Below are 21,877 nucleotides of genomic sequence, written 5' to 3' on the forward strand. Positions count from 1 at the left end.
ATTGGGTGTCTATAATACAGACTGAACCATGGGTGACATTTTAATTACCTGAGACTTTTAATCTATGATATGCCAACTGCTTTTTACCAGATTGAATGTAAAAAAAAAAATTTTATTCTCATACATACATACATTTATACACATTCATACATTATTTGGATACATTACAAATTAAGTTGACTTAAAAAAAAAAAAGAAAAGTTACCACAAAGTTGGAGTACATTTGTACAGGTTGTGTTTGGATGCGGCAGCGTAAAAATGTCCCTTCACCTGAACTAGGAGACCCAAACCTGTTCCAGCATGATTATGCAGTTCCTGTGCACAAAGTGAGCCTCTTTTTATGATATGGCTTGGAGTGGAAGATCTTGTGTTTTCTGCTATAGAGCTCTGGCCTCACCCCTATTTAATACCTTTGGGATGAATTAGAATGCTGACTGCATCTCAGGCCTCCTCACCATACATCGGTGCCTGACTTTAGTAACACCCTTGTGGCTGAATGAGCACAAATCTCATCCTCAAGCACACTCCAGAATCTAGTGGAACATTATCCCAGAAGAATGGAGGTTATTATAACAGCAAATGGTGACGAAATGTGGAATGAGATATATAAAAAGCACAGCTCTAAGCAGTAAAAACACCAGTCTTATTGATTCTGAGGATATTTAAGGCTCACCTGACATTGTGAGGATGTTGGTCCTAACATAGGCCTGAATGCTAGCTGAGTACTCACACTGTTTAATTGCTGCATGGTTATGGGCTGGGGCTAATGTTACTCAACAAATACCCTTTGAATCTGAATTTGTTTATGTCCACCAAATGATTGAGCTAATGAGATTGTAAAATATCAAAAACGAGAACATAATTGAGATAAAATTCAGTTATGACATGACTGAAAGGCAAAGGTGTGTAATGTTGCGTGTTGTGTGTTTAGGCATAACAGAAGGGTTTGCAGAGCTGAGAGGCCGGGGCTGCTGGGTATTTTTAGAGTGATTTAGAGCTTCTGTCAATAATGATAACACTGCAGTTCCCACATAATTGGACAGAGAAAGAGAGAGAGGCTTGCCACACTCCCTATTTCGACAGCTAACGCTGCTAAAAAAAAACAAAAAAAACACAACAGGGCTACAGCAGCATGAGTCTTTAACATAGAATCATTATCCTGCATAAAACCAAGGAATAATTGTAATAGTAGCATAACAATCAAGTAATCATGCCAAACCCTTCATATGTTGAAGTATTTTAACATTATTGATCTATTGCGCTAATCTACAACTAGCTAATAAAGCTTATCGATTAACCATTTACTAATTACCTATGTCGATATTTTGTAGAATAATCATACAGGAAGAACAAAAAAGTCTGAATATTGATGGCCAGTATAATGTTTGTAGAAAATGTTTTGTTGTGTGGTTTAAAAAAAAAAAAAAAAATGAATTAAGAATAGCAATATGGTATATTAATATAATTCACGAATTATGGCATAATAAAAATCATCAGGTCTTAGAATTAGATAATACAGCCTCTGATATACATCACATGATGTATTATACCATGAGTGGAACTTGTGCTACAACATAAACAATCATCTGCTGTACACAATTAGTATCATTGTACCTAACATGGTAATTGTTTCAAATTATTTTTTTTAACATATGCACATAATTATTAAAGGCACCTAATATTAAGTGGGATTGCTGCTGATGATCATTGTAATATATTATTAAATTAGTAGTAGAAGCATGATCCCAGGACCAACCAGTGTTTTACATCTAAAAGCTACAATTCCAGGGAGGCAAGAAAAAAGAATATTTTTCCTCTATAAAGGTAGAGAATGCAGTCAGGCAAGGCGAGAGACGGGCAGGTCATGAACTCGCTTTGTAATGTAACTGTTCTACGTCTGCCTGTTTATTACTGACCCAAAGATGTTGCATGGAAAGTCGATGCAATTTTATTTTATTTATTTCTTTCTTTCTTTCTTTTAAGCAAGCTGGTTAGCTAGCAAGGATTCCAGTTTGTTGTTAATGGTTTTTTTCCTCTCTCTTTTTTTTCTCTTTTGTGTGCGTGCTATTCTGTGCTAGTTTGACTGAGGATTGACAGCTTGTTGGTGCCTCTTGCAGGAAACTTTTATAGAAAAGCTATTATAAGCGTAAAGAAATGTACTTGATCAATTTGCATTGGTAATGTATATAAAATGGATGTACCATTGATTTTATCTTATGTAAGAGATCCTGGAATTAGAGTTTGATTGCTGTGTAACATCTTTCATTTAGAGATGTTCATCAAGGATTAATCTTTATATTTTGGCTGAAGTCCTTCTGCTATACAGTTTGGTTACCATTGTGTTTGGGGCAGTGGTCTGATTGGTTCCTGTGTCAGAGACAAATTTGATGAGTGATGTAGCTGTAAACAAGATTCAGGGCTCTGTAATGTCTCCAAAAAGCTAAAGGTGCCTGTGGTATGTATCAGTGTTTTACTATCTAGCAGCAAGGGCCATTAACATACACAACAAAACAGGAGGAAAGAAAACATTTGAGACTTGGCACCAAGGTTACAAGGATGAGAAAAGCATTAGTATTAGAACGATGTGTACAAACATTATCATGCTCATACACACTCTACTGTTCCGTGCCCTTGTTCTACAGATTACAGTTTGCATAGGATGCTGCAGTAAGAGTTCTTCCTGAACAATCAACATATTACTGCAGTACTGTCACATATTTACTGGCTTTCTGTTTGATATACAACACAGTCTAGTCCTTTTATTTGTTTTTAAAGCCTTTTACCTTCATCTATGCCTGATTGTATAAGCAAAGATGCTTTACTTCAGGGTGAGGTCTAAGATCATCGAACACAAGATTCATTTATGTTTCAAGAACAAAACAAAAGAAGTGATGAAGCTGCTTCTAGTCTGCCTGCTCCAAAACAGAGAACTTCTTTCCCACAAGGCACTCAGCTCAAATATCTTTTGATTTTCTCTATAGCTTTATACTTATCTTAGTTCATTTATGAACATGTGAAGTAATGTTTATTTTAAAAAGTTCCCTTATCTAACCTTTCATAACTACACATTCTTATCTTAATTACTTAGTTTCTTTTTTTTTTCTCAATAGAGCAATTAGTTTGTTTTAATGTTATTTTCTTTGTTGTCCATTTTTTTCTTCTAATTTTGATTACAACTGCATTAAAATGAACAAATTATTCATGCATTAACCTGTTCCTCCTCGTCCTCTTCTTCCTGTCCTCTTCCTTCTATTTCTTCTTTTCTACATTTGTGGTCTTGAACCCAAACCTTATCCCCATTTACTGCCTCTGCTTAACTGGAGATTTTGCACTGGTATGCTTTCTTTCTAAGGACGTTTTCTGTTTTTGCAGGTAATTCCCAGCTGGGGGCCTCGATTGTAGATGCCCTGGACACACTCTACATAATGGGCCTCCACGATGAGTTTAAAGATGGTCAGGAGTGGATTGAAAAGAACCTGGACTTCAGTGTGGTAAGTGACCACACGCAAACACTTTTTCACACACATTTAATGGCCTACATTACCAATAGAAATGTATCTTCTTTTTCATGGTTAATATAAAATTGTCCATTTACATTAAATACATCTTAGAAATGAGAAATATGCAGCCTACCTGCTGACATGCGGTATGCTGCGTATCATGAGTCTGTAACTCTTTTGCATTCCTTTGTTTCTATTGACATGCCATGGACTCAATTTTGAAAACGCAAGTTTTATAAAAAAAATGTAGACAGGAGGGATAGTATCTAGAGCACTGGAGAAGAGCCTTAGAAGAGAGAGAGCATTAGCAGGAGCTAATAAATATAAGCGAGTAAGGGAATGGATTCATGCCACAAAGAAACCCTCTGTTTGCTCACATTTGCCAGAAATATGCAGTAAGAACAAATAGATCTTAAACTGCAGTAATGCCTGTTTAGTTTACCAGTCATCTCTTTCCCATACGTTTTGGTTATTTTTGCTTTCCCATATGCATCCTGCCCTCTTTCCCCTTGTAACTAAGAGTAGGGCTGAAACGATTCCTCGATCAACACGTGTAGTTGCCTCGATGCAAAAAAGCATCGAGGCAAAATATAGAGGCATCACCCGCTAAACTGTGCACCGCTCCGGGGTCTCATAAACTTGCAAAATGGGGCTGGAAACGCGCGTACGCCACTTTCCATGCAAAGTTCGTGCACACTTTCTGTGTTGCCAATTCCCCTTTCTCACAATGTGTTTTCACGATGAACGTACACGAGGTTCAGAGTTTACTTACAGCAGCACACTTTCTCCCGTCAAGTTTATTACTATTATTTTTTTTTAATCATAACATTTGCGTTAAAAATGGCGTACGCACGTTTTTAGCCATGTTTTCTGCCTAAGTTTATAAATAAAACTCCTGGACACAAGACGCTGCAGAAGGAAAAAAATGGAGGAAGGAAGAGAAAACAGGGGTGGGAAGATTCAGGCCAAAGAACAAAACAAAGTTTTCAGAGTTTCGGATGATTTCAAACTCAAACATAAAGAAAATACATGTACGTACACTATTTTTTTTTCTTTCTTTTTTTTTTCTAAAACTATTTAAAAAAAGTAATTTGAAATTTATTTTTATATTTTTTATTTCTATATTTGCATTTGCATTTTGATATAATATGGCAATTAAATGCACTAAATAGGTTTTAGTTTTCTCAGATATTCTTGTATGCAATTTCAGCAATTAAATGTAAAGGTTTACAAATTATTTTTTCATTTTAAGAGACTCGTCTTACTTTCTCTCGTATACTTTGTATTGCTCTTTAATGAATAAAAAGCACTTATCCGATTACTTGATTAATCGTTGAATATTCATCGACTGATTGGTAGAATATTTGTTTACTAAAAAGCTGCAGCCCTAGCTGAAGGTCATTACATTGATAAATTTAGGACTGATCAAAGAGTGGTAAAGAGTGGTGGAACCTTATCTTTTTGAGGCCTTCGAGAACAAAGAAGATTAATCACGGGGTTATGTAATACAGCCAGAGCTCAACAACTTATGACAGGAAAGGAGAGAGGAACAGGTTTCTTGGGAAATAAACATATCTGGCAAAGAGGTCATGAGATACACACACTTATCCATTTTAGCCGTCTCTCTTTAATGTTTGGCCTATCAGTCTAACAGTTGTCTAATACTATGAAAACCCTTTCATTCTTGCTGAAGACCAGTCTTCTCAAAAACAATTTGAGTCTTTTAATTAGTCAGTGAGAATAAGGAGTGTGTGTTTAGTCACAAAAATAAAAAAGGACTGCTATATTTGATCAGTATATTAATAGCAGTGCCTGGAATCTTTAGTAGTAATGCAGTATGTATTATGAAAGATGGGCGACTCTCGCAAAACCTCAGATGCACACAGTTCTCTTTCAGGCTGTGACTTCGGGCATGTCATTCTCCACTAATTACTGAATCTGTTTAATGACTGAGACACAGCTGGAGCCTCTCACTGCTGTATTCTGTAACTCTTAAAACATAAACCTATTTTGAGCATTTTTTTACTTTATTATTGAGCATCTAACGTTTCAATCACGGCAGGATTTATTCATGCCATATCATTCAACCAGTAACGTTCAAGCTAGTCAACTTAATGAACTTGTTTATAGCACACTCTATAAGCACAAATAAAACATTAATATTGAGATTATCTTTTATAGAATATTCAGTTGTCCAGGCTATTGTTAAACCATATACTAATAATAAATAGTTCTAGCGAATAATAAATAGCAGCTCTAGAATACAATCAAATAAAGTTTTTAAGTAAGTATGCTCATGTTTGCACTCAGTCATGTGTCATTAGAGCCTAAAGCTGATTTATCAGCTTTGCACCAGTCGCTTCACTGTAATGAGTCAATGTTGGTGGTGCTTATTCTCAATTTTCTGTGCACGTATTACTTTCTCTGGTCGTGTTGTGATGATGGATGAGGCTGTATGCCATCGCAATTAATTGTGAAAATTAACCCTAAAAGCTTGCACTAATAGACTTGGATGAAGAGCTCGTATATCTGAGTTGATCCTCTTCAAAGAACTAGAGGTGAAGAAGGGAAAGCAAAGAAGCCAAGCATGGCCTTGTCATTTTGTTCCATTGCGAATGAGTCTCATCAGCCCGAGTATAAGTGTCTATGCTCTTATTTTAGAGATGATAGGTGGGTTCATGTTGTGAGGCTTTTTCAAGATTGAATGACCAATTTTAGGTTGTGCTGCATATAAAATAGTTTCAGAGCATCGCCACGATGAGTAACTGACACAGTCTTGGTTGGTCTCATGCATTAATGCATAAGCTATTTTGCTGATGGTGTGCGTATGTGTGTACAGGTCCCAAAGTCTTCATTTTTCAGTGCACTCTTTCACAATAATCAGGGTCTTAGCAGGCTCTATTAACATGTATGCACACATGCATGCCCAGGGCAAGGTGCATTTTTATTCTTCCTTCTCAACCAGAGTTAAACAGCTCACTGCATGCTACACACACACACACACACACACACACACACACACACACACACACACACACACACACACACACACACACACACACCTGTTTAAAATGTGTTTTCCACCAAGTGACTGTATTGAGGTTATTTCTTCTACATGACAGAAGTATGTATGTCTTGGTTTTCTTTTCCTACAGAATGCAGAAGTGTCTGTCTTTGAAGTCAATATCCGTTTCATTGGAGGTCTGCTTGCTGCATACTACCTTTCTGGACAGGAGGTAAGATATTATTGTGGGATTTGTGCAGGTGCGTTGGAAAGATTTACCAAGTTGTTTGATAATGTTTCTAAAATAAATAAATGAAAGGCATCGAAAAAGTGCTCTTAAAGTTTTTAATTATGTAACCAGTATTTTTTAAGGACTCACTTTATATGAGTGTGTGGATCGCAGGTGGATCACAGTGCTCTCCAAAAAAAACCGAGTTTTTGTGTGTTACTAGAATAATAACAAATATTTGTTGTCCTGTGTATATACACAAATTCCCTGGGTGTGTGGAGTTGGCCCAGTGACCTGAGTAGTGTTTTGTGTGGAAACAAGCCCACCCTCTGTTAATTATCTCTCTTTTTTGTTAACTTTCTTATCTTCCTTTGGCAAATCTGTGTGCATGGTTTGCTCCGACTCTTCTGCTTTTAATGTGATATGCCCAGGTGGAATAACTGCATTAGTTTCCTTTTAACTTGAGGTTAGGAATGTGGGCTTGAGTTAGGATACACAAATAGTTCTGCTCTGGGTGGAAAAATGCAATGAAGTTGATCTGTCCTCCTTCTGTGTGTTTGCTGGTTCAACTACTGTTTCCCCATACCATAAAACAAGACACACCCCGAAAAAAAAGGCCTAGCATGATTTTTAAAAGTGCTCGTTATTTAAGCCCCACCCCAAAAATAAGCCTTAGTAAAGATCGTCAGACGGCATTTACGGCAGTACCATATGTCTGTTGCAACACACCATGATGTATTGTATTATAAAATATCAATATAATATAATAATTATAATAATACTTATTATAGTAATATAATACTTCTACCGTAATATCAATGATCATTACAGTACGTATGTGTAAAAACCCAAGCGATTGCCATTGTACGAGAGCTACAGTAAACAGATTATCAATCAGAGTACAGGTTACAATATGAAGTGGATGATATACTGATTTTTGTACCATATATAAATAGATGTACTGGTAGATGGTTGTACATGAGAATATACTTGAGAATGTTGTACTTGTATTTGGATGAGTTTATGCATTGAGCTGCTGTCACATGGTTGGCTGATTTAAGTAACTGCATGAATGTGCATTTTTTTTATTTTTTTTATTTTTTTGCCCGAGGTCAACAGCCAATCTACTTTTTCTTTTTTCAGAATAGGCTTTTTGTGTGAGATGGGTGTGACTGGTATGATCCCAGTTGTGTTAAAGTTTTGTGATGTCCTATGAAACAGTCGCTGTCGGTACAAGTATTAAAACCGCTGTCTCTAGAAAAAGTTTCATCAGTCACTCCATTATAAATGTGTAAACAATGATTACTGAAACTATCTTTACTATTATTACATTTTATATATATATATATATATATATATATATATATATATATATATATATATATATATATATATATATTTATTTATTTATTTAGGAGCCAATTTAGGAGCCATTCACACAGAAAAACAGATCACTTCGAAATTTTCTTTACTGCTATAAATGTGCACTTTCATTTTTTACACCTGAGGAACTCAAAGTTCTTAATCAGAGGATTTGAGAGAAATGAAAAGTGTGGTTCTGAGTTAGTTAGTTAAAACAGGGGAAACTCCTAAAATGCTGCAGGGAAATGGACATGGAGAACGGCAGTGATGGTGGAGAATTAAGTGGAAAGTTTAACTAGACGTAAAGTTCTTGTGACTCTCCTCAGAGCACCGCTGCCTTCATGCTGGCCCTCTGCTGCCTGTCAGCTTATTCCCGACCAGTCTGCATCAACATGATGGATGATGTTTACTCACTCTTTCCTCTCCCCTTTAACTTTTCTTTTGCTCCTCATTTTTCAGTTCTTCTTTAGCCCTTCTGGTTTTTGTCTCCTCCCACCTAATCTAAGTTTCTGTCTTGGAATGAATGATGAGCAACAAAAAACTGAACACTACAGTGTTTAGAGATGCGTTGCTGCATTGGGCCTCTTGAATGTAATTAACAGCTAAAGTCATTAATTGACTGAAGAGGTCTCTCTTGGCCTGAGAGCTCCCAGTAAACAGGCGGGTCCAACATCTCTGCACAAGCTGCTCTCCTCTTCTGTACTTGGGTACAGCACTCATCAGGGCAGTCTCAGTGGTGCAGAATTTAGACGAGGTGATGATTTTATTTATTTATTTATTTATTTTTCCCTCACCGACCTAACTTCGAAAATATTGAAGAGGTACTTGTGGGAACTGAGTCCAAACATCATTGCTGAATTTTAGTGTGAAGGTAAACTGCAGTATGGTGCAGATTTTGTAATCTTACAGCTCTAAATTTCCTGAAGCAACAGATGGAGTGAAAGTTATTAAAGACCTATACCGTTGACCAATACACAACTGTTAACTGGAACTGGGAAATCTTTTATGGAAATAAATGCCGTTTACATGTTGTCGCTCAGCAGCCTAACCTTTCCACAAAGTGCTGAAGAAAACAACTCAGCGATCTTTTTTAATATCAATTGAATGGATTAAATGATCTTCTAACAGTTCCTCAATATTTAACATTTCAGATTTTATTTTATCTAGAATTTCGTTCAGTATTTAAGTACAAAAATATATATATTTTTTTCTGATAAACACAAGATTGCATCACATCTCAAAATGCACCATGTGCCTATGCTCTAATTTACAAACTGAACCTGGACACAATGTGATATAACTGAACAGTGCCTTTTGAATTCAAGGCTGAATGCTACTCCATGCTTTGTTAAAGACTTTGGTTGAGTGCCTACATCAAGCTATTTCACCCACAGGGTTTCGCTGCACAGAGTATGTGTAGCTAACAGCGAAGTGTGGAAATAAAACACACATGAAAGTGGTCAGAGTTCAGCTGTGCTCATGTGGAAATTCCATCTGCTTAGTCTCTCTCTCCTGTGTCCGATCCCTTCAGCCCATGCAATGGAAAAACTTTTATTAGAGTTAATTACTGTAGACCCGATCTTACTTTTGAAGGAAGCGTTCAGACACACACACACACACACACACACACACACACACACACACACACACACACACACACACAATTATTTTTAAAGGCTGTGATATGTGGGATTTTTTTATTTTTTTGGGGGGTTTGCTTTCTAGAAGTATATAAATGAATAGATACTTAAAGTAAGAGATGCTTTTATGTGACTCTGTGTGTAGTCCAAGAGCTACTAATAATCCTGATAAATAACGTTCTCATTTCAACTTGTTTTATCTCCTGCTTCATATGGCAGCAAAAGGCATCTTTTACCGCAATGCTTATTTTTGAACTAAGCAACAAATCTAGATAAGAATAAAGAAACACTGATTATTGGTGCAACATTGCCTCCTTTGTTCAAATATATTACGATAATTATGTACCCTTTGTTTATTTATTTTTTTCACCCTCTGAGGGGAAGGGATTTATGGGAATGATCTGTTATCAGTTGAGCAAATTTTTCAATGAGTTTTCATTCCTACTTCAATTCAGTGCAGCTGTTACCTTTGTGTAACCTGAGCTAAAGTGCCACAGTTGAGCTATAGCCGCCGAGGAAGAAGAAGATAGGGTGCAGTATATTTGACTGCGAGGAGAACGGATTGATTACAGTTCTACTCTGTTTCTCAAACATCTCCATTCCTTAAGAAGGTTTTCCCTTTACAGGATATCAGTCTCTTAGACCCAGAGCATATTAGATGCATTAAAGTTGCGTCATTGTGAGCCAAAATGAGCTGAGTAAGTAGCTACAGTTAGTTTCCAAGCTCGACTGAAGTGAATGAATCATTCTCTGCTATAATTTATGGGACAAAAAGGCTGTTGGGAACATGACAATAGTCAACGTTATAAGCACAGCTAACGACAGTATGAGGTGCAGTGGGTTGACATGAAGGCCAAATCAAAGCTGACTCTCTTGCCTTTATAAACTGCACTCCAGACTGTAAAAGTCATCACTACTAGTGATGCGCTGATCTTAAAATCGGATTCCTCTAGTCAAGCCATTGTAAGGCATTTTATCAGAACCATTAAAACGCACTAGTGGAACACACAGAGAACCAGAGCTTGATGGCCATTCATCCTTAGCAGGCCAAAGAAAACCACTACCAGTGTAAAGCAATGAAATTATAAAAGGTTATAATTTAAAAAGGGCAGAATTATAAAAGGACATCTTATTTGCAAAGCACTGCACAAAAATATGAAGATCTAGATCGAAATTTTCTCAGCTGGCACAAAAAAGGGTGATTAATTCTGTAAAGTTCACGAGGTGGGAAACAAGAATCTCCTTGCTACGCTCTACCTGCTTTATTATGGAAAAGGTTTGCAAATCTACATGAGCAGATATTCGAAGACAGTGGGATCTAAAGTGGGATCAAAGCAGCATCTGTGCACTTAAAAAGCTCTTGTGCCAACACCAAACCTTAACAAGACGGTCAGGTCTCCTGTAGGCAATGCATTGCGGAACAATCCTGAAAATGCAGCACGTACTGCGAGCAGAGTTAAGAATTCATTCTTGCGAACAGTTCTGGTAAACAAGATGGCTGAGGTTGGCTGCCTGGTCCTGTGAGTTGTTAAAACAGTCAATATTTGGTAATCAACATGGTCATCTGCGTTGTTGTTTTTTGTTGTAATTTTCGCAGTCGGTGATTCCGCAGGCTTTAAATTAGGGCACAAGCAGAAATCGGTGGTGGTGTTTTTTTGGGGTACATAGCTGCATTGAAGAGACCCACCTTTTTGTTGCGATAGACGATAGGATCGTGCATCGATGAAGGGTGGAGATATTGCCGAAAGCTGAGGCCTATGGCGATTTCAAGACGATGTTTGCCTTGTTATAACTGAAGTACAATTAATTTGCCCATCTATAACCTACTGTTCACAATAACATCACCGCCTTACTGACCCCTGCAGCACAGTGCGAAGAAGAATTCGCCCATTAGCTATTAAAGGGTTCATTATTTTTAGTAATATATTAGGATTAGGCTACGCTATATTAGGATATTTCTAGAAAACTTAACACTAGTAAATAAGGATTTCGTTGTTGATGTACCATTATAAGCATAGTTTGAGGTAGATCGAGCTCTTGTGCCTTGCGGAGCTCTTGTCGTCTCAGCCAGCTGTGATGGAATGCATTGTTAATTGACTGACAGATGCCAAAAGAACAGTCCAGCCCTGGCCATTTGATCCCTCGTATGGCTGCAACAATATTGGCCCCGTTGTAAGTAGCGATGCAAAATTTTTGTCTCTTCTAGTCCCCTCTGTCAGTGCATCAGCCAGTACATCTGGTTCTCCGGGATGAATGTTGTTTCTAAACATTTTGCGTGAAGTTTCCGGTTTCCTTCGAAAATATAATGAACTGTACCAGACATGTAGGGGGTCATATTTATGCTTGACCACATGTCTGTGGTCAGCGAGAAAGTCTTCTGCTTTCCAATCTTTTGCAATGAGATCTGGGATATCAGTGTAGGCGAAGTACTTGCACCCCGCCAGCTCATACTGTTTTCTTAAACGTATAAAGTAGTTATCTAAAACTTTACCTTTCACCTCCTTCGCGATATACTTAGAAATAGCTGCCGCTACCGTTTAGTTTGTACTTGGTGCTTTTTGCGAAAGCTCCGATGATGGATGGTTGACTTGAATCTTTGCTGACCATCAATGAAGGTTGTGCACCACAGCGGGGTGGTGAGTACGCAAATGTGAGAACAGCTTTGTCATTTTGAGACTTTCGTTCCGATATACAGCTTTTTTTTTGCTAAATTTGCGGATTGCTTGAGTAATGACGTCTGGTTCGCCTTTTGCATCTGGTTTAAAACCAAAAAAAGCGACGTGGCGTTTTTTCGTGGTAACCGACTCCTTCTTTATTTGCAGAATTATGGATAAGGAGTCAAATTTTTGTCGAGTCATTAATAAATTAGTAAATTAATAGTAATTGTAAATTAATAGATGATTACATAAGTAGAATATGTAGATAAAGTAAATAAAGTAAATAAATCAGTTGAAAAATTATTAAATACGTTCAGAAATTATTAAATATATGAGCAAATAATTAACCTATTGCACTGCCCCGCCCCCATATGACAGTATCGTGTTTCGGATCTGAATATTAAGTAGATCGCCCAACACTACCACCTGCTGCTATTTACACTAGTTTACCCATATTTAGCAACGACCAGGCCAACTCCATATCATCATACAGAATGTGCTCAACACTTAGATTGCAAACCTTTTAAATGCTGATATTGTGCATCAGCCATCTGTCAGGTCATAATCTGATCCAGGCTTTCATAATTTCCACATCTCTAGTATCTAGTTAGGAAAAGCCTGGGAATGAGAAGAACCTCTTGGGTGCATTGTTTAGTTTTGTTTAGCAATGTTAAGTATTTTGGCAAAGCAGCAAATCTCCAGCATAGCATTGTAGTGAGCCAAGGCTGCGAGAAGAAATCATGTATAAATCTATAAAAAGACTTCCGTAGCAATCTTATTCTTAAATCAGGATTTTCTAGAATCAAGCTACCTTTAGTTGTTTGTGCTGAATCAGTGCAAAGCAATAAATTATAAAAAGCTGGGTTAAACGAGCAGAATTATTTTTTTTTCCTTCTATAATTTGTTTATAGACATCTTCATGCTTTACTTAATACTAAGAAAGAGCGGGTTAAATACTAGTTTATTTTACTTGTTGTATGATGGTTTTGTATAAAAAATGTGTATAAAATTTATTTCATATTTTTTTTTTTTTTTAAGTACCACTGATCATTTTGTTTTGTAAACAGTAAAGGTGAATTCCCTTTATTTCAGATAAAAAGAATAATGCTAAACCGCTGTTTAAAAAATAAAGCTGCTGCCACAACATTTAGACCAAAATCATTATTATCTAGTGAGCAAAGCTGCCAGACTGGATTTTGTGTTATTTCTGATCTTGCGTTCATGGATTTAAATGAAGCTCGCTCAAGAACACAGCAGCAGTAACCGAGTTAGAGCTCTTACTTAATCTGGCACACACAAAAATCACCTGGTAAATGGATTTTCTACCCCACCGTGAAGCAATCCTCATGCTCAGAACCCACACAGAGGTCAAGAGACGTTTACGTTCGTAGCACTATCTTTGCCGCACAGCCCTCACAGGGTCATACAACCCGTGTTGAAGGCACCAAGCTTTTGAGCTTTTCATTTTTAGTCCTCACACCCAAGAGTGACGTGCTGATGGTTGGCTCCTATTTACTTAGTATAAATGTGTTTGGAAAGAGAGCCGTTTTTACTTTTGCCGTTTTTACGTAACTGTTTTGCCCCTCACTGTCTTTCCTGTGTTCTTGTTCTATCCATCTGTTAGGTTTTTAAGGTGAAGGCTGTTCAGCTGGCTGAGAAGCTGCTTCCTGCCTTCAACACTCCCACAGGTATCCCCTGGGCCATGGTCAACCTCAAGAGGTAGTACCTTCATTAAGCTTCTTTTATGCCTCTGTGTGTGTGTGTGTGTGTGTGTGTGTGTGTGTGTGTGTGTGTGTGTGTGTGTGTGTGTGTGTGTGTGTGTGTGTGTGTGTGTGTGTGTGTTCCATTTTCAATCCTCTCCTTTCTCTATCTGCCCCCTGCAGTTCTGGATTAGTCCACAGTGTAAAATCTAAACCTGTCGATCCTCCTGCCTTTTTCACTTTAATGCAACTTTCCACATCATTTGCTTTGCTCTGTGCAGGCATGGAAATGCGCAGTTAATCTATTGAATGCATACATCACCTGTAGAATGTGCATTAGGCTCCTGGGTTTGAAGCGAGCTTAATCAAAAGCTGACAAAGCTTTTATAAATTAATTGAGTGTCCCAAGGAAATTGAGACCAAAGACCTTCAAGGTTTGTCTAATCCCAAAGAGGAAAGGTTTTTATTCTATTAATCCCCATCCACCAAACAACAACTCAGCCTGTCATTACAAACCCCTCAGACACTAATGCATACCTGCTGTACCCAATTGGGATGTGCAGAGCATGCTGTGAATATGAGCGGAAAACCCAGGAAGAGACATTTCCATGTTTTTCATGGCTAATATTTTGTGTGAGTTGCATTTATACTGTTTGGCAGGCATCTTTAGGAAAAAAATTTGTTTTAGCATGGAGAATACGGTTAGGCTTAAAAGCTGTTGAGTTTGTCTGGGAGTTGATACAGACTGTGAAAACAGTGAATACTGTATGTAGTTTTCTTTTTTTATTTTATAAATATTATTAATAAGGATTTTAGTAATAATGTTTTGGGGTTTTTTTTGTTCCGCTTATCTGTCTAGCGGTGTGGGTCGTAACTGGGGCTGGGCATCGGCCGGGAGTAGCATCTTGGCTGAGTTTGGAACGCTCCACATGGAGTTTGTGCATCTTACATATCTGACTGGGAATCCTGCTTATTATCAAAAGGTGTGTGTGTGTGTGTGTGTGTATAATTTGTGCATAATGCCTATTTATTTTATGTATGTCCAAAATCTTCAAACAAAACTTTAATATTTGCTTTTTTTTATATCAAGGTGATGCACATCAGGAAGCTGTTGGCTAAAATGGACAGACCTAATGGCCTCTACCCGAATTACCTGAACCCTCGAACAGGCCGCTGGGGCCAGCGTGAGTAACCTCCTCTTTCTGCTTTTCTCACGTTATTCTAAATAGAAAACTACAAACTCCAGCATGGATTCACACATGTATGGTAGATTATATGCTTATTTTATATGCTTATGGTATTTTGTGTTAGGGATTTGTGTAATTAGGCTGTGGTGATGACTTTGTATTTTCAAATTCAACACACACATACAAGACATTTTGATGGCCATACTTCAATTTGAGGGACATGGTAAGCATGGTAACATGGTAGGCATCTTCTGCCATAGACATAGAACATAAAACCTTTCTAGCAGCACTGTACCAGAGGAAAACCTCTGGCAAAACTGCACGCTTCCATGTTTACAAATACAAGAGGGTGTTTGGGATCATTTCAACAGTTATGGTAAGACAGTGAAAATTAGCTACAAAACAATAGAAGGAAATGTCTTTGTGCTATTCGCTGAAATAAGGGTGGGCATTTTAAGAGGCAGCCTGTGCATCTGCAGCTGCGTTTCAGAAAATCGGACTACTCAAAAACCATAGGCCACCAGAGCCTAAATCATGGAAAGGAATATCAAACATCTATTGTCCGGTGAAGTGCTTTTCAAAAATGCAAGCGGTGTGTGAGGAATCTGCTCAGTCTTGATCGTTAAAAAATGGTAGGTAAAAATAGACTATAGTGGAATTTTGACACCTAACCCACTCTGTTCATATGTCAGATATGAGTGTATTGTATAATGATTAGCTAGTGCAAAAGCATCACTTTATTGATTTGTCTTTCTAACATTTGACAAAATGTTTCCTTTGGTATTGTTGCCTGTAAAACATACATACATACATAAATTCATTCATACATACATAGATTCATACATACATGCACTGTGTGTGTGTGTGTGTGTGTGTGTGTGTGTGTGTATATGTATATGTATGTGTGTGTGTATATATATATATATATATATATATATATATATATATATATATATATATATATATATATATATATATATATATATATATATATATATAAACAAACAAACAAACATTTGGAGAGAGAGAGAGAGAGAGAGAGAGAGAGACTTTTTCTTCAACAAACTATAGTTTAGGGTACACAGGTAGGCTCGGATACCAAAACTTCCACTGATTGCAGAGGGTTGTGTTGTTTAATAAATGTTTCATTTAAGCAATTTGTATTACGTCTTATTAAGTTTTAGATTTTATGAGATTTGGAGGTGGTAGCTCTGTGGTTAAGGTGCTGGGTTACTGTTCGGAAGGTCAAGCCCCGGCATCGCCAAGCTGCCACTCTTGGGCCCTTGTGCAAGGCCATTAGCCTTCTGTGCTCCAGGGGTGCCCTGTCATGGCTGACCCTGCGCTTAGACCTTAGCTTTCAAGCAAGCTGGGATATGCGAAGAAAGAATTGCACTGTGCTGTAATGTATATGTGACAAAGGCTATTCTATTCTATACTTTGAAGGGGAAGGAGGGGAACTGGCATCATATATCGGCCATCGGCTGCCCTGATTTCTATAAAATGGCATCATCCACAGAAAAGCCCATATCGGTCAACCAGTTCTACTTTGCATATTTTGTTAATAGACATTTAATAGAATGGTCAGGCACTGAAGAAGCGTGTACCTTTCATTTTGCACAATGTGGCCAGTTAAACATTCATATGCTCTTCTTTCATTTGTGTGCGTCATGTACATTCAATTCATGAATTCATCTTCTGGAGCTGCTTTGTCTTGGTAAATGTTGTTGATACAGAGTCTATCCTGCAAGTCCTGGCTGCGAGGTGAGGATGTACTCTGCATTGGGTGGAAGTCTATTAAGAAAGAAACATGTACACATTCATTTACAATTAAAATGAAATTTTACAGCCATGCATATCTTTCACATCATATCTTTTGTTTTGTTTTTTGTGTAAATTCCTGCCTGCAAAAGCAGCCTCTTATGTAACTATTTGTCCACTTCTCATATTTCTACTCCGACTCTTATCTAACTCTCTCACTCACTCTCTCTCTCACTCACTCTCTCGCTCTCTCTCTCTGGCTGATATTTATTTCTCTCCTTCTTGTTCTCTTCATGTTCCATGGATTTTAACAAACACATGACCACTACGCAAGCTAAAACATGTAGCACATTACCTATGTAGAATGCATGAAGAAATGCTACCACGCTCTTGAAACACCCTCTCTGTGTGCACTTGTGTTCACTTATGAAATGGAACAGTGTAATTAGTAAGTTTGTGTGGGTTTATGTGCATGCACAGCCATTAGGTTTATGGGAGTGAGTACAAGGGAGATGTTAATTCTCCCAAGTGTAGTTTGTGTAAATACTGGGTGTACTTAACAAGTGGTAGGCGGCCATAATTCGGGAAAATCCACCTTCACCCATGTGCACTCCTCTCTCTCAGGAGAAGAATTGCCATCTCTCGGCCATCTGTTTCTTTTCTCCCTTTTGTCCTAAAGGCACCTGTATAACAGCCCTCCACTGCTTGTTCCACCGTGTCACATTATCCTTCTTTCACACATACACACAACGAACACACTCTCTTTGCTTTTGGGACCTGACAGTACCATTAGCGGGTAAGGTAGGCGTTGGGTTGGTGATAATGTCTTCTCCACCAGTCCTCACTGACAAGAGCTGATTCATGTACAGCAGTTTTATCGATTTTGAGTCTGTATTCTGAGTATCTTGAGCGTATCATCAACTCAGTTCTTTACTGTTCAGCGGCTTTCATTTAAAGACGTTAGTGCTGAGTGTTTTTGTCCAAAAGAAAGAAATCCCAATTTTATTATGCTGAAATTGTTCCTTTTAAACATAATTTGTAGTTTCCTCAATATGTTTACTGCTTTCACGCTTTTCTCTCTGTTAGTATGAAGCTTCAATCAATACTGTACTTGAAGCCTTTAAAACATTCAGACGATATTATCCGTTGCCATCACTGTTGTGGCCCAGTCTTGCGCACACATTCCCTTTAGCATGTTAAACACAGTTTGAAGAGGCCTTTAAAAGGGTGATTAGGTGATTGCTGGTGTGTGTCTGCAAATGAACGCATGCACTACTATACACTTGCCTTAACACCTTATTACAATCAGGGTGAGGTACAATCAAATCTGATTAGACCCCGTGGTTTGGATTCAGCAAAGGAATAAACGTCCATAATATACTTAACTGATTCTTCTGTATAAGTAAAGAATCATAATCGCGTTATTGTGTGGCACCCAGAAGAACAGTTGTAACTTGACTTGGCTTTACATAAGTTTGCATGAAAGCATCAGCTAAATGAATAAATGTATGTATCCATGTCCCAACAAGCACATGCCTGATTTATATGGATGTGGTTTTGGGTTGGGCAATTCAAGTGACTATCTTTGGTCTTGATCCAGGAGATTTTAATTTTTTAATTTATTGTTAATGACTGAAATAAATTTATGTTACAACTCCTTGAGCCTTACCGGTGTCTAACTCCAACATTTATATAGATCACACATCAGTGGGAGGCCTTGGAGACAGCTTCTATGAGTATCTGTTGAAGGCTTGGCTCATGTCTGATAAAACTGACGCAGAGGCTCGAAAAACATATGATGACGCTATTGAGGTGAGCCCCGTTGCCATAAATACACTTTGTTTGTAGGGAATTCTCTCTTCTTTTCCTTCAGTTTTTTTTGTTTTTTAATACTAGGCTATTGAGCGTCACCTCATTCGGAAGTCCAGCGGAGGCCTCACTTTCATTGGCGAGTGGAAGAACGGCCACCTGGAGCGCAAGATGGGTCACCTGACCTGCTTTGCTGGGGGCATGTTTGCCCTAGGAGCTGATGGGTCACCTGGGGACAAGGCTGGTCACTACCTGCAGCTGGGAGCTGAGATTGCCCATACATGTCATGAGAGCTACGATCGCACAGGTCAGTCATATTGTGCCTGCTATCCAAATTCAGTTCTCACACAATCTAGTTCTGTTTATAAGTATATGTTTACTGTAATTAGACTGCGTCTAGAGTAAGAGTAATTAAACTCTTTATTGGAATATGTTGTGGACACTTTTGATATTCTATGTATTTTTAATTGTAAAATTTTTTTTTTTTTTAATATTACAAATGTTAACAAAGCAGTTACATTATTTTACCATATAGCTTAAGTAAAGTATTTGGACATCTGTTCCCCTATTTTTACTGCAATAGCAGGCTTTAATTTTTTGAGAAGGCTTTCCACTAGATTTTAGATTGTGTTTTTGGAAATTTTTGTCCTCACAGCAAAAAAGGTTGGAATCTAATGTCTGGCCAGAAGATCTGGTGAGATCTCAATGTTTCTTTTTGTCCCAGAGGTGTTTCTATGGGTGGAGATCAGGGCTCTGTGCAAGCCATTTGAGATTTACAAAAACCAAACAAATTGTTTTGTGGAACTTTTCTGTGCATAGCAAGAACATGAAACCATTTTGTGGCAATATATTTGGGAAAGGCCCACATATGGATGTTAAGGTGCGCATTCATTTGCAGTTGAAGAGAATTTAGAGTAGCCAGCAGGTGTGTTTTTGGGAGTTGGGAGGAAACCTGTAGAACAGGAGTGGCCAACCCGCGGCTCGCGAGCCGCATGCGGCTCTTTGGCCGGTTTCATGCGGCTTTTACGTTCGTATCGATTTTTGTGTGTTTGATTTTTAATATGCGTGTTCGCTTTGCTTGCGTTCAATACGGTATTTTTAAGACTTAAATGAGCTTGCCCCTACTGGGAAACTTTGCGGTATATCAGACCTTGGCATGAGGCTAATTATAAATTACAGCGATGCATCGCGAATTTTCGGAAATACCTAAATCACCTAAACAACACGGCAGAAACACAATTGTAATGACGCAATAAAAAAAGCGCAGCCAGCACACGGTTATCTGGATAAGAGCAACATGTCTGCGGTGTGCGGAGAGCGATTTGCAAAACATGCAATGCTGAAATTTCAAGAGGGGGTGTATCTGCAAAGAGTTTCTCCACGTCGGGTTTAATTTATCACCTGAAATCCAAACATCCCGATTGCCTTCTAAATATGAGAAGAACGCGGCGCAGAAAAGTAAAGTCAATCCGAGCATACGCACTCCGTCTGTAGAGGACATTTTTGAAAAGGCAGGAAAGTTTTTCAGTGATGGTGCCAAGGCAAAAGGCATAACACAAAAAATTATGGATTTCATTGCCATTTGATTTGAATTTTCGTTTCGGTGCATCCCTAAAATATTATTGTTGGTGTGGCCCTCTGACACAATTCAGGTTTCTCACGTGGCCCCTTGTAAAAATTAATTGCCCACCCCTACGGTATATTCATCTCACGCACATGCGCGTTTGACGAAAATACCGTATTGAACTCAAGCGAAGATAAAAAAAAACCCCACCAAGTCCTTGTTTTCTACCCTGAAACACGTGAATTCAAAGCATCGATCTGTTCTGACTGACACCCATGTGAAAGAATTGCTTCGAGTGGCAACAACGGAATACGAGGCAGATTTGAAGGGGATTGTTTAAGGCAAAGAATGCAAAAAGTCCCACTAAGTAACATGCATAGTAAAAGAAAAATGCTATTGTAAATTATTATATTTTTGTTTGTGGACTTGGTTTAACAGAGTTTGTGTGTGTGAGAGACAGTGCACACAATTCATTGTTGAAAATGACTGTCCTGTGGTCTTAGAACTTAGGAGTCAATTTCTGTCATTATGTTGGTGTGTGACATTTACAATAAATCTGGCTAAGCAGAGGTGTGTGTGTGTGTGTGTGTGTGTGTGTGTGTGTGTGTGTGTGTGTGTGTGTGTGTGTGTGTGTGTGTGTGTGTGTGTGTGTGTGTGTGTGTGTGTGTGTGTGTGTGTGTGTGTGTGAGAGAGAGGAAGGGATGGGTGATGTTCATGTGGTGTGCCCATGTGTATGATGTGGCTCTTTGCGGTAACACGGCCAAAAATGTGGCTCTCGGTCTCTGACTGGTTGGCCACCCCTGCTGTAGAAGCACCATATGTTTAACTCAATATGCAAAAAGTTTTTATTGATCTTAAATGCTGCAGTTTTTCCCTCAACTAACTCAATAATAATAATAATAGCCAACTGACTTGATTCAGATAAACTGGTTCGGCTTTTCCCTAACAGGCTACAGAACTGGTTTAAACCGTAGGGACCTGTTCTAGTTTTCTACTTTGTTATTCTGCTGCCTGGATGATGTGCTTATTTAATTTTCTTATCATTGTTTTATTTCCAGTTCTCAAGCTCGGTCCAGAGGCTTTCAAGTTTGACGGTGGGCTGGAGGCAGTTGCTGTGAGGCAGAATGAGAAGTATTACATCCTGAGGCCAGAAGTGATTGAGACTTACTGGTACATGTGGAGATTCACGCACGACCCCAAATACAGGCAATGGGGCTGGGAGGCAGCGCAGGTCAGTCCATACTTTTTCCTCAGTCTTTAGACATCTTCAATCTTCTCATCTCAGCTCTGTTTGGCTTGATAGCATTATGGTTCATTTCCTAGTCAATTGGCACACTGTTTATGTCCCCTTACCACCACGCCCAGTCCTCAATACAAATCTTGAATTGGACTGAATATTGCAAGTCATAATTCACATAGCTGAGCTGGATCTGTCGAATTCCACATTGTAAATGAATATACAGTAAA

At 38.3% G+C, this 21,877-nt stretch overlaps 1 protein-coding gene across 5 annotated transcripts in view; it reads left to right on the forward strand.

The window, feature by feature from the left end:
• The window catches only part of man1a2 (mannosidase, alpha, class 1A, member 2), a 74,305-nt gene that overhangs the window by 46,075 nt on the left and 6,353 nt on the right, over window positions 1-21,877 (forward strand). For all 5 annotated transcript variants that reach the window (XM_083537013.1, XM_083537009.1, XM_083537010.1 and 2 more), the window contains 8 exons: window positions 3,373-3,491; window positions 6,656-6,736; window positions 14,017-14,111; window positions 14,952-15,075; window positions 15,183-15,276; window positions 18,734-18,849; window positions 18,934-19,153; window positions 21,469-21,641. In XM_083537013.1, coding sequence (XP_083393139.1) covers window positions 3,373-3,491; window positions 6,656-6,736; window positions 14,017-14,111; window positions 14,952-15,075; window positions 15,183-15,276; window positions 18,734-18,849; window positions 18,934-19,153; window positions 21,469-21,641 — 1,022 coding nt within the window. The remainder of the gene's footprint in view (window positions 1-3,372; window positions 3,492-6,655; window positions 6,737-14,016; window positions 14,112-14,951; window positions 15,076-15,182; window positions 15,277-18,733; window positions 18,850-18,933; window positions 19,154-21,468; window positions 21,642-21,877) is intronic.

The sequence above is a fragment of the Silurus aristotelis genome (genome assembly GCF_946808225.1).
Source record: "Silurus aristotelis genome assembly, chromosome: 3".
In the NCBI taxonomy this organism is placed as follows: domain Eukaryota; kingdom Metazoa; phylum Chordata; class Actinopteri; order Siluriformes; family Siluridae; genus Silurus; species Silurus aristotelis.